General features: G+C 30.2%; 4 protein-coding genes and 1 long non-coding RNA gene across 5 annotated transcripts in view; 3 read left to right on the top strand and 2 right to left on the bottom strand.

The window, feature by feature from the left end:
• Window positions 1–6,339, top strand: part of LOC128954679 (E3 ubiquitin-protein ligase listerin-like) — a 7,172-nt gene extending 833 nt beyond the window's left edge. The window contains exons 4-21 of the mRNA XM_054300277.1: window positions 1–173; window positions 251–303; window positions 375–558; window positions 623–796; window positions 888–1,078; window positions 1,168–1,318; window positions 1,414–2,379; window positions 2,570–2,706; window positions 2,925–3,359; window positions 3,436–3,546; window positions 3,636–3,962; window positions 4,068–4,206; window positions 4,314–4,533; window positions 4,623–4,881; window positions 4,945–5,013; window positions 5,081–5,867; window positions 5,950–6,117; window positions 6,222–6,339. The exon at window positions 1–173 is cut by the window's left edge and continues 58 nt beyond it. Of these exons, the coding sequence (XP_054156252.1) occupies window positions 1–173; window positions 251–303; window positions 375–558; window positions 623–796; window positions 888–1,078; window positions 1,168–1,318; window positions 1,414–2,379; window positions 2,570–2,706; window positions 2,925–3,359; window positions 3,436–3,546; window positions 3,636–3,962; window positions 4,068–4,206; window positions 4,314–4,533; window positions 4,623–4,881; window positions 4,945–5,013; window positions 5,081–5,867; window positions 5,950–6,117; window positions 6,222–6,281 (4,604 nt within the window). The 3' untranslated portion in view covers window positions 6,282–6,339. The remainder of the gene's footprint in view (window positions 174–250; window positions 304–374; window positions 559–622; window positions 797–887; window positions 1,079–1,167; window positions 1,319–1,413; window positions 2,380–2,569; window positions 2,707–2,924; window positions 3,360–3,435; window positions 3,547–3,635; window positions 3,963–4,067; window positions 4,207–4,313; window positions 4,534–4,622; window positions 4,882–4,944; window positions 5,014–5,080; window positions 5,868–5,949; window positions 6,118–6,221) is intronic.
• A 498-nt stretch (window positions 6,340–6,837) lies between these two features.
• LOC128954804 (uncharacterized) lies at window positions 6,838–7,320 on the bottom strand. The gene is made up of 3 exons (XR_008484490.1): window positions 7,199–7,320; window positions 7,041–7,105; window positions 6,838–6,944 (listed from the first exon to the last, which is right to left on the bottom strand). It is a non-coding gene; the product is annotated as an uncharacterized LOC128954804 (long non-coding RNA).
• A 732-nt stretch (window positions 7,321–8,052) lies between these two features.
• Window positions 8,053–9,087, bottom strand: LOC128954779 (tax1-binding protein 3 homolog). The gene is made up of 3 exons (XM_054300378.1): window positions 8,987–9,087; window positions 8,642–8,770; window positions 8,053–8,534 (listed from the first exon to the last, which is right to left on the bottom strand). The coding sequence occupies exons 1-3, from the start codon at window positions 9,032–9,034 to the stop codon at window positions 8,346–8,348; spliced, it is 366 nt and encodes a 121-aa protein (XP_054156353.1). The 5' UTR covers window positions 9,035–9,087; the 3' UTR covers window positions 8,053–8,345.
• A 3,654-nt stretch (window positions 9,088–12,741) lies between these two features.
• On the top strand, window positions 12,742–15,468 carry LOC128954678 (uncharacterized). Its single transcript, XM_054300276.1, has 3 exons — window positions 12,742–13,270; window positions 13,638–13,790; window positions 14,462–15,468. The coding sequence occupies exons 1-3, from the start codon at window positions 12,754–12,756 to the stop codon at window positions 15,466–15,468; spliced, it is 1,677 nt and encodes a 558-aa protein (XP_054156251.1). The 5' UTR covers window positions 12,742–12,753.
• Window positions 15,469–15,807: 339 nt separating this feature from the next.
• LOC128954677 (kelch-like protein 5) lies at window positions 15,808–18,291 on the top strand. The gene is made up of 5 exons (XM_054300275.1): window positions 15,808–16,442; window positions 16,512–16,803; window positions 16,867–17,066; window positions 17,155–17,709; window positions 18,139–18,291. Exons 1-5 carry the CDS (start codon window positions 15,861–15,863, stop codon window positions 18,289–18,291), a joined length of 1,782 nt encoding a protein of 593 aa, XP_054156250.1. The 5' UTR covers window positions 15,808–15,860.
• The last annotated feature ends 232 nt before the right edge of the window (window positions 18,292–18,523 follow it).

Genomic DNA, 18,523 nt, shown 5'->3' with positions numbered 1-18,523 from the left:
AAGTTGGCCGCAATATAGCGCCGTATTTRCGCCAATTGATGCCCATCTGGTTGACCACACAGTACGACAACTATAGTCCGGCGGCTACCGCTTCCATCAGTGCTTTCGATACGGCATTTCCATCGACAAAAAAGTCGGATGTCTTAACGTTTACCAAAGACTCCATTATTAGTGTATTTATACAAAAAAAWTGWTTTTTTTTAATTTACCGTAAWTTTAATAATTTTTTTACATTTATTTATTTCATTAGTATATTAAAGACATGTTATTAAATCAGACACTCGACAGTGTCAGCGAAYTATCGTAAGTACTCTATATTTGATCAATATTTGGTGATAATTGTGATGATAATTGTATTTTTTTGTGTTTTTCAGTGCCACTCCCGATGAAAATAAATCAAAATACCAGCGATTAATGTCCAATAGTCTACAAGGTTTGACGGCACTGTTGGCCACACTGTCGACCGATATTCTGGCCGACGAACAGTTCCGATCGGAYATCAAAGATATTGTCGGCAATAATAAGTTCTGGAAATTTGCTAAATATCCCGATTCGTTGGTTTGTTTAAAAAATAMTTTWTWTATMTCTAATTACTTTAAAAYAAACAAACATTTGTTATCAGATTAGGAGCTCATGGTTTAGATTGATGGCATCGGTAGCCCAATATATGCCKMAMCTATACCAAGAGTTTGCCAATAAAATATGTGGCCTAACACTCGGCGGACTAGACGAACGGGACATATTGGTGGCACCGGCCGTCTGGGAATGTGCCTTATTGTCTGTGATAACTATTGACGTAAATTAAAWAACTATTAAAATTWWTTAAAAAAAATATTAATTATTTATTTATTGTTWTTATTTCACAATTGTTTTGTTTTTTTTTGYAGAAATGTTGGGAAAATGTTAACTTTAAAAAAGCATTTTACCCGCAATTTCGRGCCGTAATTCGCGAGGCTGGCCGCGGAAATGCCGGCATTTTGTTTCCCAATCTGTTACCGCTGTTGAGTCGCGTACCGTAYGAATCTGTCGACCGGTTTATTACATTTCACGAAGAATTTTATGTATTCATGAGAGAAGGGTTTGTTTKKTTTTTTTGTTTTATATATCAATAAAATTATCGGTAAATTMATTTAATAAAACCTCAAAATTTGRTTTTCTAATCAATAGTATCAATAAGACTGTCCAAAATAAGTGTCAGCACGAGTGCAATGCTATAGTTAAAGCCTATATGGAGTGTATGCGCTATACATTGTCCAACAATTTCATTAGCGATWGTCAACAGAGACACCAATTTCAGACAACACTAGTCAAGGAACAGGTAGTTAATAATTGACAGYATTTTTTATAWATGATTACTCTAGACTACCGKTAATTAATKTATTTTTTTGTTTTCAAAAAAAAATGTTATCCCAGTTATTAGTACTTRTCGGCGACGCCATTGTTACCGATGATCTACTGGCCAAGACATGCCTGTTCTCGGATTTAGGCTCTCTCTGGATGTATTTGACTAAACAAGACAACAACAGTTATCAACATTTAGTTTCGCTGATTGGCAACGATTTGACAGCGATATGTGTGAAACAAATTGTTGATTACAATTACAAGACATTACCAAGAATTTCCCGATTACTGGTCAATCTATTCTGTGATATCAATGCCAACAAAAGTGATCGAAAGTTACGSTTTCGTCGCGACAGCGATAAAGACGACATCAGTTTAGTCGAGAAGAGCGTCAAAAATATTCAGTTAAGACRTTTGATTAGTGTTGACGAAGCAGTAGATTTGCTCACTCAAGTGATCATTCAGCTGATCCATGTCTACAAAAGTGATTATCATAAATATGAATGTCTAGAATTRCTRATGGATTTAATGAGATTTCAAACCGCCGACACATTYGCTAATTTGTTGACCAAATCWACCGAAGTGGAAAGTTATGCTAACTTTTGGACTCTATATCTCAACGAATGGTTCAAAATTCAAAGTCTTAATTTACCGTCGAGTGATAAGTCCAGACAATTGCGAACATTAATTGATATAACATTGATATTCTTGTCGCTGATCGACGATAATGGGTTGAARTTTCAAATACTCGATCAAATCTGTTCKCTAACTGATCCACATATCACCGAAACATTGTTTTCTGTGATTATCAAAACCAACGATAAAGTGTTGTCYCAATGGTTGAAGAGTGAGTCGGCCGGAAAGTCATTGGTTGACCAGACATTACTGCTGATTGCCGCCAGCATTGATACTACCAGTTCCGCCCAATTACAGCGCGATCAAGACATACTCTGGCAGCTGATCCGACACTGTCTAACCGGTAATTCGTTTGATCGCAAATATATTGAAGAAGTTATCGACAAATTTCGTTGTCCTATTGCAAGACAATAGTCGCCAATTGACAGCTGCCACTATCGCCGCCAACAGTGACCAYTTAGTAGACTTTACGTGTCGATTGGCGTCGGAACTGTTATCCAGTTACGAATTATGTACCGAATTGTCCGCTGCCCGTGAACTGCTTGTTACGATCTTTTCGATTAACTTACGATTCGATGATCCAAACCATCAGCTTATGAGCGCCTGGAAGACGGGTGTGGCCAACATTGTCCGATCCAACGGTGCCTATCTTAGCGACGGCGGACTGATTACAACATTGGCTCTTCAGATTAGATCCCGATTGCAGGCAAAGATTACCACTTTAGAGAAGTAATTATTGATTTTTTGTTTGTTTGTATTTTTATCTAATAATTTATTTAATGATTYATTTTTTKATTCCAGTGCTGAACTAGTCTACCGGTGCGCCAGTGAACTCTTAAATATAATTTACGAAACAAACAATGAAAATATCGATGAAACGATAGGGAATCACTGAGTAGTGACCAAAATACAAGACAAATATTGGATCTGATATTATTGACTGACAGTGAATGGCAATCATTAGCTGATTTGCGATACGATCGCTCAGTCGTTCATTACTATTGGCTGACCAGCGATAAGCTAATCGATACGGAAAATTGTCAAATGATTACCGATGGCAACAACACCAGCAGCTCATTGGACACCATTGGCTGTCCATTTGTCTAYTCGTCGGTAACCACATTGTTGTTTCTGGARAATCTTCTTAARCAAAATCAATCGCCGCTTCAATTGAAYARTGATTTGATTGATSTAATCGTTGCCCAAATGAAACATTTGTTTACAGCCGGTGCTTACGTATCGACAAAATCCAAGTTTAATACGAAAAAGTCGAGTTGTTTTGCCAAAGTTGACCGTATTTTTCGCGAAAGTTTACAGAATATTCTTAATATTACCATTGCTTACGAATTGAATGTTAAATTGGGACAAATAATGCTGAATAAGTATGTCTAGTGTTKTAATTGATAATTTAATTTAATTATAAACCGGTAATTGTTTTTTATTTTCGCTAAATTATAGATTACTTGATAGTTATGATGCATTAAAGGCACTGACATTTAGCCATTATGTTGACAACTATGTTGACAACAATAGTAAACATTTTGAATATAATGTTGACATCGGAGGAAAGTATGTATTATTTTTTTTAATACCAGTCAATGAAATACTAAATGAGTTATTATTATTATTATTTATTTTTTTTTGATTAAATAAAATAGTTATAAATTTACCGAAGCTATTGTCTATCAAATTTATTTRCCACTAATACCGCAAAACGATTTGATTGAACTGATGAAGACATCGCTAAATAATTTCATCAATTGCCAAGAGTTTGTCAATTTGGACGACGGTATCTCGAAATTGGTTGTCATTGAATCCTGTTTGAAGAACTTGACGATAACAGTAGACATGACCGATGTGGAGGAAAGTGGTAAACAGGTTGCCATTGCCTCAGCCGTCGCCGCCRCMACCGAAACAGTCGTAACGCTTATGGATATGTTATGTAGTCTTAAAATGTCAAACTCGGATAGATTTTACTATAAAAAGTATATATAAATTTTRTAATKATTTATTATTTRGTTTAWTWGTTTAATTTTTTTTTCATTATCKSTAATGAATGTTTAATTTTTTTTAAAAATATTTTTTTTCAGTGAYATTGAACCCRATAGTGAATTACAATTTTATAGTGTAATCATCGATATGTTTGCTGTTATAATTAGCCGCTACTCGGATAGCCTAAAACAAACTCATTGGGATTTGATCCTATGTTCAACTACATCATGGCTAATGGTATTTAATTATTTATTTTGTWGATAAATATAATAAATAAATATATTTTTTTCATTTAACCGATAATTATATATTATATTTTTAAATTTTGTTATTTTTTATTACAGAATTTAGTTCAACAAAAAACGAAACTTAACGGWAGTTTAGCTGTAAATTTATTTGCAACAAAACTGTTGCGTTTGATTCAAACAATTAGTACGATATTTGATGACCAGATCCCGATCGCATCGACCGATAAATATCCGCAAAACCTATCGGAAGAGTGGCACGAATTTCATTCGCCAAATATTTTTCATATTTTAATACCGTTTTATATCGATTTTATTGGTTAGTGTATAGAGTTTTTTCTAAGCCATTCAAAAGTATTTTTTTTTTTTGAAAGGAATCTAATTATTATTTTTTCTGATTATTATTAGACAATGAGCTTAACATCTATGAAGAAGTTTTGGTCAAYCAATTGGCCAAAACAGTTATATTAGTCAACGATACGGTTATTGTCGACATATTGCCAATCAATGACAACAACAGAGAAGCTCTACCCGTGAAGACACTACTGAAGACATACGATTATCTATGTCTGTCACCGGAAAAGGAGAACCGATTCAATCTGTTTTGTCCACTTGTTGTCAATAAGAGCCACTCGATTGCATTATCTTTTCATCGATTGATATTAAAGTAAAAAATATAATAAATTTAACTAATATTTTTAATTCAAAAATAATTTTATTGATTTTTCAGAATTATCCCATTCATGTTACGCGATTACATACCGATACCATCGAACCGGGAGGAAGAGGAGACTTATCTGTAATGACCTATTTATATATGAGATTATTATTTGATTTTTTTTTTTAAAAATACTAATTTAATTCAGATCACCGCCAAAGACCATGTTATCATTGCTTCAACAAACCGATASTATTGTCGATACAATGCTATCCGACTATCGTATCGGCGACTGTATCTGTACTGTCGAATCGGATACCGATTCATTCACCTATACGTTGGCCTAYCTATTGATTTGGACAGAAATATTGGAAGTATTCAACAATCTATGCGACGAAAGTCGACCACAATTTACCGCATTTTTAGGTCAATTTGCATACCTATCGCGAYTACTTGAAAATCTATTTCGTTTGATGCCCTTATCAATGGCACCGACCGATATCGATGGCCGTACACTGGACGCTAACTGTTTGGCCAATATGTCGCCCCGAATATGGACACAGAAACTGATTGACGAACCACGACTGGACTCGACACACATTCAATGTTTGTCATCATATCTATACTATCTATTGTTGCGCCGATTGCCGGCATCAGTGAGRCAATGGTGGAACAATTGTGATCGAAAGACATCGGAAGTAGTSAACAAATATACATCAAACTATTTCAGTGGTCAACTATCGGCYCAGGAGTTGGATGCCGTCCAAAAGGCTGATATTTCACAGTTCAAAAATATGACAATCAAAGCCCGGCCAATGGCCCGTGAAGTGGTAGCCAATTATACTATCGAAGAGATTACTATCGAACTATTGATTCAATTGCCACAAAATCATCCGTTAGGTCCAGTGGGTATCGACAGCGGCAAACGTATTGGCGTTACCGGTGCCCAGTGGCGCACCTGGTTGTTACAGTTGACCACATTTTTGACACATCAGGTTAGACCTKCTGTTATGATTGTTGGTTTAAAATAAAWATTAATTATTGATTTGTTTGCTACCATTCCTTGTGCGGCAACAGAACGGCTCAATACTGGATGGACTGACACTCTGGAAGAAGAATATCGACAAACGTTTCGAAGGAGTGGACGAATGTATGATATGTTTCTATGTATTGCACGGCCAGACCTGTCAGTTGCCGCGACTTCAGTGCAAGTATTGTAAAAAGCGTTTTCATTCAGCTTGTTTGGTAAGTATTTTGGGGGTTTCCCACCCCCACCCCAACTATTTTAATGATAATTATAATTTATTTATTAATCAAAACTTATTTTTCTGATTTTTTTTTCGGAACAGTATAAATGGTTCAGTACGTCCAACAATAGTACCTGTCCATTGTGTCGTAACCTATTTTAATATAAACCCCCTCCCCCTGTATTTGATAAGTTTATATATATATATTTACCGATAATATATACCGATACTTATTATTGTTAGTAATTTTGTTAATTTGATAATTGATTGAATATTTTTTTTATTTAAATTATATTAACTTTTATAAGATAATAAAAATATATATTACGAATAATAATAATAAATAACAAAAATTTGTTTGTTTTTGTTTGTGGTGTTTGAATATATGAAACAATTTTTGTTTATCACTGAAGTTTTCTCWCTATATTGAAGTTTTCTAACTAACATATAAATAGCTATAATATTTTAGTGTAATTAATTGATTACAGTTTATATTTTATTGATTTTATATTACAAATATTTTACAAGTATTTTGTATAACTTTTTTTTAAAAAAATTAATTAAAACAAATCTATTATTTTGTCGATGTCTTTGGCGATGACGACGAAGTGGACGACATCTTCTTCGGTGTCGATATCTTCTGCGGTGTCTTATTATTGGCCACCASTTTATCATCAGTTTTMRCAATCATTTCTKTTGTATTGATTTTATWGTCGTTTGGTTTAATCACTTGTCGTTTCAATTGATTTTGTTTTTCATATTTTTTTAATTTTCTTGAATTTAATTCAATAGTCTTTGACTTTCTGATACTGGCCTCTCTATTAACTATTAAATTATTTATAAGATTTTTTTTGTTTRTTWAAGTAATAGTTAATAATAATTATAATTATTATTATTATTATCATAATTATCATATAATACCCCATTTTCCTAGAGCCCGGTTCTGGCGTTCTTCAATGTCCGACTCGATTACCGATGCGATAAAACTATAGGAAAATAAAAATTTAAATATAATTTAGTAAACAAARATTTTTTTGTGAGGGTGTGTGTGTGTGTGCTAACACTRTGCCAATCATTACCAGATAATACAGGTCATAATGGCCATACAGATGRCAATTATTGTCAATATWATCGGATACAGTGCACTCCGGCCAACAAACAGTGGTCTCAGTGTGGCTTTAATTACWATMGGATTAACCGATGCCCGGGTATTGTTAACATYATYATCATCACTACATGWGCTRWAATTTACCAAAATTATTGGTATTATTATTGGTATTGTTATTATCACCAATAAAATCAAATGTCGATTTATGGATATCATGATTATTATATTGCAATAATTTTTTTTTTAAAAAAGATAAATATATAACAATTACTAACAAATTATATACTGGTCTCGCGTTTGAATTTATTTATTAATTAATTTTTTTTAAACTAACGGTTATTTTAATAGTTATAACACATACACACATACACACACACACACACACATATATATATATATATATAGCGAATTATTATTGTCGATAGCGATAGTATTAGACACAAATTTTTATTAAATAATAAATTTATTAATTACAGTATAAATTTTTTTTAATACATTTAATATACTGTTATTAATTAATAATATAATACAATAAAATAAAATTTCCAATTAATCAATTGATTTAAATATATAATACATATTTTTTGTATATAAAAAGATTGCTTGTTTTTATTGCCCTTATTATTACAAATTATAAATACAATCAATATATATATATATATATATATATATATATAAATAATTAAAATATATAATTAATAATAATTAACTTAATAAATAGTATATAACAAAAAATTAATTAAAAAAAACAAAAAAAAACAATTACTAAATCAATTAAATTAATTATTGTTATAAAATTAATGGCTTATTTTKAAAAAAACCCCCAATAGTTTGTTTGTTTTTATAAAACATTTATAATTTACGGTAAAAATTATCGGAATGTGTTGTTTGTTTGGCCGCCACCGACAMCACAATAGTCGCGGTCGGTTTGTTGTTGTTGTTGATGATAATGATGATGATAGTCGCCAATTATTTAGCACCACAACAACTGATTACACTYCCCTCATGGCCCCCACCCACTGCCCTATCCAACTATACACAACTACACACAACTATAAAACACGGAACGGGTGGGTGGATAGATGGMTGGTGGGGGTAGGGGTAGACACAGTTTGTTTTTAGGTTTGTGTGACCCCTTTCCTGGCTATAAGCATATTGAGTATGGGATGCTTTTTGATATACTCGACCGCCTTTCTGTGGGTAACCATTGTAAAGTCGTAGCCATTGCACTGTAATATCTTGTCGCCCATACGTAGGCCGCACTTCCAGGCCGGRCCCTCGGATGTCACATCCGTAACGTATATACCCTRGCAATTAGGTAGTGGYGGAGATAGGAGGAGAGGAAAGGTATGTATTTTTTTTAATGGTAAATCTTGTTTTTGTTTTGTWTTTTGGATAAATAAACTATAATTACATTATCGGTAAAACCGTGCGGACTCTGTCGGAAATCCTGGTCAATGCCGCCGCCAATTTTGAAGCCACACTTGAGTAGTTCGCGACCAGTTTCATCGTAGCTGATCTCTTTGGTCAACTTGATTGGTATCTAATTTGGTTTTTAAAAATGGTCAGTGGGTAGGGKGTGGGTGAGTGGTGGGTGGGGGTGTATAACAAAAATACAAAAAGTTATTACATATAATTTTTTTTTTAAATCCACAATTGATTGTTGGTGTATTGGGGAGGGAMGGGTAGACAAYCATAGAGTTTACACCCAYACTGGCTGCCGATCCCACCCCCACCCCACCTCTCCCGGTAGACTTACMGATAGACATTCAATGGCAGTGCCGGCCTTGTGTTCAAATGTCGACATTATATAATATATATTAATAAATTGATAATGATTATAATTAAAAAATTTTTAGCTAGCACAAAATTTATATACAATGGTTTTTTRTTTGTTGGTTAAAATTTTTAAAAATCAATTGATTATTGTTTTTAAACAAAATTAATTTTGATTTTTGATTTTTGGCACATCTATTGCACATTTAATTAATTTATATGACAAGTAGTGTAACAATAATTATTTTAGTAGTTTTTTTTTCAGCTAACATATCATTTAATATGTGTTTTGTTTAGTTTTTTTGTTGTGTATGTTTTGACAGCTATGTTAAACATACAGTATTATCAATACTACTACTACTACTATAGCATTACAAATACATTAATAATAAATTACAGTATTTTTTTTGGCAGTATTATTATTATACAGTAACCATAAAGTATGTTAAGTTATGTTATATACAGTATGTGTTTTGATGTTTGATGTGTGAAATTTTTAGCTGGATAACTTTTTTTAAAAAAAAATATTTTTTCACAGTTTTATTATTAACCAAAATTATTTGATCATCGATATTATAAGTTTAGTTTTCAATATATATATAAATTAATTGATTAATTTTTTATGCAATTATCAATAGTACCATAATTAGTAGTGTATTGATTAATAATTTTTTATACTCTATTAAATAGTTGTTATAATAGTTGCTAAAAAAAGTCAAATAGTTGTTAAAATAGTTATTTAAACTGTACTAAATAGTTGAATATAGTTGCCAAAAAAGCCAAATAGTTATTGAAATAGTTATTTATTTTCTTATAAATATTTGCAACTGATATATAATTCACTTGTTTTCAGCATATTTACAAAAATGATTTATATAAATAAACTAATTATTTTTATTGTTAAAAAAGTAATATGAGTTGATAACAGTTTACATATTTTATATAATTTATATAACTATTACTTTTTGTTTTTACATATAATTGTGACATATTTTACAATTTAATGCTTATATTTTTCAAAATCAATGAAATAATTATTTATAAGTTTTTATAGTTTCTAACCAAACAAATAGTTATTTATAGTTATAATAAAATTTCGGAAATAGCGTCCACTGGTCAACTTAGGTGGACATACTAAGTCCCAGTTATAAGCGTTGAACCGACAAAATAATTTTTTTAGTTGGAAATCAAGACACTAATAATTAGTATCAGTATTATTATTTTTTTTTTGATTAAGTAAATTATTGTTAATCAATTATTTAGTTTGATAACTAGCTGGATAAGTTTATAATATTTATTAACAAATAATTTACATATACATATATATACAATTAATTCATATTATAATAAGCTAACTAATTAAATTAGTTATTAAATATTAATATTATTATATTAGAAGTTATTAAACTATAGTATATTAAACCACCGATTAATTTATTTAATATGATTTTAGCCAATATATTGTTTTTTAAATGAAATTTTTTAAAAAATAAAAGAAATAATTTAGGTTATCATTTTGTTGTTGTTGTTATTAATATAACTAAAAAAATATATACTTAAAATTTGTGATCCAAAACATTATATACTTTATATACTGTGTATATATTTTTTAAATAAAGTAATATAAAATATTTAACACTTATCTAGAAAAAAATATAAATAAGATAATAAAAACAAAATATTAGATGAATTTACTGGTTATATATATATATAAATTTTTAAAATAATATCAACAAATATTTTTTTGATATATTAAACTGTAAGTATTTATTACATACATACTGATAATTTATTTATATATATAATACACCTGGGTAATTGTTTTTTAAAGTCTAAATGTTTTACAACAATTTTGTTGCTAAAATATTTTCATTATATAATAATTCAAAGTCTAACTACTGATAATATTAATAATAATATAAATACTATTGAATAAACTTTTTTGTTGTTGTTGTTTTTGGTATACTTATAATTTTTTTGCTATTAATTAATTTTTAAAATATATTTATACTGTAGTAATAATTTAGGTTAACTAAACTATGATATAAATATATAATCAAACTAACAAAAATTTAATTTAGTAATAGTTATTTTTTAATATATATATATATATATAATTATAATATAAAAGTAATTTAATAGCAATTTGCAAATACTATATATTTTTATCAATTAGAAAGTGATTTTCAAGGATACCTGTGCTGTACACAGCACTGGTAGCCTTTTTTATATTGAAATAATAATTTTAAAAAAAAATTGTGATTACATATTTAATAATAATAATAAAACTAAATATAAACTTGAAAATATAATTTAAATTTTATGTTAAATAATTATTATTTGTTTAAATGTTGTTTACATTATAATATCTTAATAATTGAGCGAATTTATATTATATGCAAATTTGTTTTTAAATTTTTATTTTAATAGTAAATGAATATTATTATTTTAAACATAAATTTATAATAATTTAATTTTATTGTATTACAAATTGAATTTAATTTAAAAAAGTACAATCATTATTAGATTTCATAATGTGTTATTATTATTATTATTAATATTAATTGTGTTATACATCTATACTATATTATGCTAATCATTAAGATATTTACAATTAAATACACTATATATATATATATATATATATATATATATTAAAAAATATAAAGTGCATTAAGTGAATAATGTAAATGCAATTAAACCATATATTTTATACTGTACAACTAATACATGTACATGTTTATCAATAGTTACTATTTTATACATTATATTCTCAGTTATTACATATACTAATAATAATAATAATATATTAAAAAAAAATATTTTTATATAATAAAATAATATTTTTAAAAAACTTGTTTACTATTATATTGACCACAATTGACACATCAATGGACAGGTGTTTATCGGACAGTCTATCACCAGTTTCGACACTACTTCACCAGTGAATTCATTCAGCGATTTATATAAACCTAATAGTTATCTAACATATAATAATAATATTTGTCAACTTTTTTTTATAGGTACAGTATAAGTGGTTTTTGAACGGGATATACATTATACAGGATATTATTGTTTATTATAATTAAAGTGCAATTTTAAATATTGTATTTAATTTTTTACCAATAATTACAATAATATAAACAATATATTCTGTATATTTACAGTTTATAAATAATTTGTAATGCAATATTACAATTTAATATATATATATATATATATATAACATCATCATCTACTGTCTACATAATTTACACCCATTTAAAATGTTAAATAATTAAATTGTAATATTGTATTGAAAATATATATATATATTGTTTATGGTATTAATTGTTATGATATTAGAATTATTCGTAAATTTAAATCTAATATTTAAAATTGTAATATTATTATAATAATAAACAATAATATCCTGTAACATTGAATGTGTTAACCAATTATACATAATAATAAAAAATTAGACAAATATTATAATAATATATTTATATAAAACTATTAGTTTACATATATATATAGCGCTGAATGAATCCAATCGTAAACTGTCTCCGCTTAAGACCTATCATACTGTGTGTCCATTGATGTGTCAATTGTAGTCAATAAATATAAAAAAAATTAAAAAAAAGTTTTATAAWTTATGTGATCTAACATCAAAAAAAAAAATAATTAATTAAATAAAATAATAATTTAGTTCAACTATAAAACTGTAAGAAAAATAATTTTTCAAAAACACCAAAAAAAAGTTATAAAACTATGAATATTAATAATAATAATAATGTTGTCAACGATGATGATGTTGATGTTGATGATGATGATGATGACAATAAGGGAGTTCCCAAAATAGGGACAGTTAGAAAAATTCTAGACCTAATCTATAGTCTGAAAATCGAGCCGTTTATGTTTTTCTATGTACTATCAATGATGCTATCGGAYATAACMTTCAATCAACTGGTCCAGGACAAATTGTGTCTGAATAGTTATAATCAAACTGTCCAATAYTGTGCCCAAATAAGCAAACTATCGACAACAGGTACTACCGGTGCCACCCAGGTAGACATTCAAATCAGAGATGCCATACTTGGTGATCTGGCTCAGTTCAATACCTATAGTATAATATTGGGTACAATGCCGGCACTGGTCTATGTCCTATTTGTCGGCTCCTGGACGGACAGCTATATACATGGCCGCAAAATTTTACTATTAATAGTATGTGTCGGCTATATTGGCTGCTATCTGGGCTTACTGGTCAATGCCATATATTTTCAATGGAGTATTATTATTTATTATTATTATTAATTTATTAAAATTTTAAGTTAATATTTTGTTGTTATGTTAACTTAATTTTTTCTCCCCCCCCCCYATAATAATGTTGAAACACTTTTTATGCCATAATTGTTTTTTTTAAATAGTTTCAATGTTATCTGATTTCTATTATCAGGTAAATTTTTATTGGTGTAATAATTTATCTAGATAATTTAATTGTYAAATATTAGATAATTGTTTTGTGTGTTTGTAGTTATTTTTTAATTATAACTTTTTTTATACTAATTTATTTAGCATATAAATTGATTAAAATTAATAATATACTTATTATTAATATTATTATTTTTTAAATAATAATTTTTTTTTWAAAATAGATGTTTACTATATCCTATTGTGTATAATACCGTACGGCCTGTCGGGTGGCTGGTCGGTGGTATGGCTGACCTGCTATAGCTATATGACAAATAACTCGCCAAAAGAGTACCGATTCATCAAATTTTTGACATTTGAAGTGACAGTTGCGGCCGGTTTGTACAMAAAATATTTAGTTAAATTAAAATTGTTAATTTAATTATATAAATAAAATTTTTGTTATTAATAAACATAAAATCAGTTAAAAAAACARTAATTGCATTATTTTTTATTATGCATTATTGTATTTCAAGTAAATGTWTATTATTTGTTAGTTTTATTTTTGATTAAATTAATTTCAATTAAACAATATTGAAAAAAATAASTTAAAAGTTATTWTTTAGTGATAATAMTATTATAATAATAATAATTATTATATATTATATGATAATACTTTATACTGTTATTATATATAATATATTTATATTGATCTACATTARAAATATATATATATATATTATTTACTAATTTATTTAAGTAATTAATATATTTTATAGTTTAGGTTTAGGTTTAGRTTTAGGTTTAGGTTTAGGTTTAGGTTTAGGTTTAGGTTTAGGTTTAGGTTTAGGTTTAGGTTTAGGTTTAGGTTTAGGTTTAGGTTTAGGTTTAGGTTTAGGTTTAGGTTTAGGTTTAGGTTTAGGTTTAGGTTTAGGTTTAGGTTTAGGTTTAGGTTTAGGTTTAGGTTTAGGTTTAGGTTTAGGTTTAGGTTTAGGTTTAGGTTTAGGTTTAGGTTTAGGTATATATTTATTAATTTATTTTTTTTTGTTTCCTTATATTTGATGACTAGCTGGTTCATTGGGTACCTATTTGGGCGGTTATCTGATTGGAAGCGGCAATTTGCAGACAACCGACAAACATATACACAATTATAATAGCATTTTCATAATATGTTTGTCAGCCACTGGACTGGCCTTTCTATGGGTACTGTTGATGATCAACGAATCCCGTCAYCAACGACGACSACACGACCAAACAATACTGACGGCTCAGTTAGACAACAGTATAGTTTGTATTAACGATGAAGAAATTCAGCCATTGATGGCCAGCACATCCCGGCATCAGAGGATGGTTAGCCAATCAATGAATGATGAAGTGATAGTAGAGTCGGCGGAAACAATCGGCAAAATGGACGCAAAATTTTCTGTACGCAAAATGTTTAACATCGACAACGTTAGGGATATGTTTAGGACGGCATTGAAACCGCGGCCACAACGGCGCCGGAAACAGCTATGGCTTATGTATCTATCGATGTGTATTGTATTGTTAGCACTGGTCAAAGATACGCCGATAATCTATCCGTATGTGGAAAAAGTATACGAATGGGATGCCCAACAGTTCAGTACTGTCCGATCGATAGTATCGGCAGCGGTAATGGTGGCCACTGCACCGTTTGGCTATCTATTATCTGGTCTATTCAAAGTAGACGACACCAAACTCGGTATACTAGGCTATCTGTCATCAGTATTGTCGCTGATAGCCATCGGATCCATACCCAGTCCATTGGGTTTGTATCTAATGTATTTGTTAGGCTGTGCGTCGGGTCTGTGCTCGATAGCCGTCCGATCGTTGATATCGAAAATGATTGCCACCGAATCAGAATCGGGTAAAGTGTTCAGCGTTTTGGCCACCTTTGAGACGGCTGTCCCAACAATCGGTTCACTAGTTTTCAGTACAATATTTCGTTATACAATCAGTTGGTATCCGAGTCTAGTCTATCATTTGGTCGGTGGGCTTATGTTTGTACCGATAGTCATATTTATTTGGATCGACATTAACTACAGTCATTTATATTGATATTTATTTATTTATTATTTGTTAATGTTCATGAATAATATATATTATTTATAAATTTTATTTTTTTTWAAATTTAATATATATTATATATTTTAAAATAATTAAAGATAGCGCAAGACATAATAAAAGTTTTTCAATAATGTTTAATGATTTTTCAACGGTCTCGCGATTCTTATAATTAATTAATTTAATAAAACTATATATTTATTTACTGTATATAAAAAATAAAGTCTCGTTAGTATTATACAGTAAATGAATTTTTATATACAGATAAATATAGATAAATACAGTTAAAAAAAAAGTTTATATGTTTATAACTGAAATTTTGAAATCATTTAAATAATACAATCGTCAACAAAATTAATTCTTAAATTTGATCACAAAAGTTAAATATGTCTTTAAAAGATTTATCATCGACTAGTGGTAACCAATTGACAGCACCGGTAGCCGATTCGCCCGATGCGACCACCACTGCGACAGCATTCGATTGGGATGTATTTGCCGACAGAGGAAAAGCTTTACGACAACTTCGGCAAACACGCGAAGCCAACGACGTAATGATAGTGACCAACGATGACGGCGAAAAGTGCGTCCGTTTGCCAATTGTGTCGACATTGGGTCCACAGTTTACACAGAGTCAGGTGACGGCAATGAATGAGAGTAACGCCGAAACAGTACAACTACTGGACAATGGATCGGAAGTCAAGAAAATTGGTGTCCAAGATATGGACAAACAGGTCTCGAAGTCCATCATAGATATGACATTCGAGTCAACACTTTGTATCAGCGACGACACAATTTGGCCACTGATTAGAGCTGCCATTGACTATGAAATGACTGATGTATTGGACGCCAGTCTCTTGTTTTTGGCCACAAGACTCGACAATTGTGTCCAATATTTTCATTTAGGTATTCAACACCAACACCGACTGTCAAACGCAGCGTTTATTTTCATTAAAGAAAACTCTTGTGATGTAAATGACTGATTGAAATACTTGTTGTAATTGAATTAATTTGACAATCATTTCTCAATTGACTTAAAGGTGATCTACAAGTGTATTGATTTACCAGAACTATTGGCCGACGAGATAACAGTACTGATAGCCAACGTCCACATGAAATCCGAGCAAACAGTTTACGAAGCGATCATCCATTGGATCCATTGGTCAGCTAATGAACGAAGTGGTCATCAATTGCTATCAAATCTTCGTTACGCACGTCTAGAAATAGTATCAATTAAGAATACAGTGGCCATCATTGCTCTTATCGTCGAAGATCAAGACAGACAACAGTTAGTCAACAAATTTGTCGACACTTTTCGTACATTTACTAAAAGTATTGCTTATAAAAATTGTGTCTTAAAATTATAAACAAATTAATAATTGTTTTGTTGGACAGAGAAAGACGGTTACGGTCTGTATGTTGGCCTACATCCCGAAGCCATTAGGCCGCGCGTCCCGCACGAGATTGCCATAGTGTTTGGCGGCTGGCAGGAGGGCGTACCGTCAACTATGCTCAAAGTTTACGATATTAGGACTAACCGATGCTTTGACACAAAGATATCGCATAACAGCCCCCGCGCTTATCACGGAATGCAAGTACTGTAAACACTACCCGTCCTCTCAATGTTATCTTATTTTGTTGTTTTGTTTAACAAACTGTATAACATGTTTACATACACTTTAGATAATCAATGGCTTGGTTTACGTGATCGGCGGCACCGACGGTATCAACCTTTTGAAGACTGTCCAGTGTTTCGATACCATTACGAAGCGTCGGTATGACAGACAAGATATGAATGAAAAGCGCTGTTATGTTAGTACTGTTGTAGTCGACGGTAATATCTATGCAATGGGCGGTCATAATGGCCAACATCGGATAAAGTCGTGCGAGAAATACGATCCGCAGACCAAAGTGATCGACAACGCCGAGAATATGGGAACCGATGTACACATCCGATACATCACCGGATCGATGAAACTCTTATATCAGATAATATTTATTTTGTTTCAATTCGTGACAACAACTCAATCATTTGATATAAATATATCATTTGATAAGGACTTAGAATTGACAGCAACTGGTGGTCTGATTTTATTTTTTATCGGTCTATGTTTCGTCGGTTGCTTCCTAACAGTCGTTTATTGTCTCGACAATCGGTACCGACTAAACAGGGGAAAACCAGTTCCGATGTTACCACAACCACTACCAGTAGCGAAACCAATACCTACACAATCAGAGGTAATATTAGTTGTTTTTATATAAAGTGTGTTTCAATTGTATAAAACCACAACAACAAAAATTGAATAACTTTCGATAGGATTGAGATATTTTAATGAAATTTTAGATAATAAAACTTCAAATATTACTACATCTGTTTATCTGTTTATATGTCATACCGTAACAATGGTTTGTCCGAAACGCGCGATTTAACTATATATAGCGTTTCACTTGTATAAAATCAGTCGCGCGTTACGGACAAACCATTGTTAAGGTATGACATATAAACACATCAACAGATGTAGAAATGTTTAAAGTTTTATTATCTAAAATTTCATTAAAATATCTCGAAATCCTATCTAAAGTTATTCAATTATTTTGTTGTAGTTTTATACAATTGAAACACACTTTATGTGTGGATTTTTAATAATTTATTATTTATTCCATCAGTTTATATGGCCTAACAATGGTAACATTTTTGTCAAAGAAATTACAAGAATTTCAAAAGAAGTAAATCACAACCAATCGATCAAATTTGACGACAAAAGCAAAGAAATTGTCCGATTTTGGCCCAAAAAACAGAACAGGTTCTATAATGGCTGAACTGCTTGGCTTAGTTATCAATAATATATAACCCATGAAGTGGGAGTCCAATATGGCAGAACATGCGCTCAAAGGCCACTATTTCGTAAGTAAAACAAGACAATATACAACCGTCGCCATCGAAGTGGACATAAAAAAAAAGTCGACAACAAAACGAAAAAGCGTTTGTATCGGTCACACGTATGGTTCCAAACAAGAAAAAAAATGTTCGTCAAATTGCTCGCACATTAGC

The sequence above is a fragment of the Oppia nitens genome, unplaced genomic scaffold (assembly GCF_028296485.1).
Source record: "Oppia nitens isolate AA-2021 unplaced genomic scaffold, nextdenovo-longstitch-racon4-pilon3 scaffold29_pilon_pilon_pilon, whole genome shotgun sequence".
NCBI classification, from domain to species: Eukaryota; Metazoa; Arthropoda; class Arachnida; order Sarcoptiformes; family Oppiidae; genus Oppia; species Oppia nitens.
The sequence above is the reverse complement of the archived record's forward strand: the minus strand, read 5'-3'. Positions and strand labels throughout refer to the sequence as shown.

Bases quoted from the DNA above. Each gene is read 5' to 3' on its own strand.
- LOC128954677 (XM_054300275.1), top strand. From the start codon at position 15,861: ATGTCTTTAAAAGATTTATCATCGACTAGTGGTAACCAATTGACAGCA. The intron at 16,804-16,866 runs GTATTGCTTATA...TTTGTTGGACAG, and splicing joins TTTTCGTACATTTACTAAAA to AGAAAGACGGTTACGGTCTG. The intron at 17,710-18,138 runs GTAATATTAGTT...TTATTCCATCAG, and splicing joins CAATACCTACACAATCAGAG to TTTATATGGCCTAACAATGG.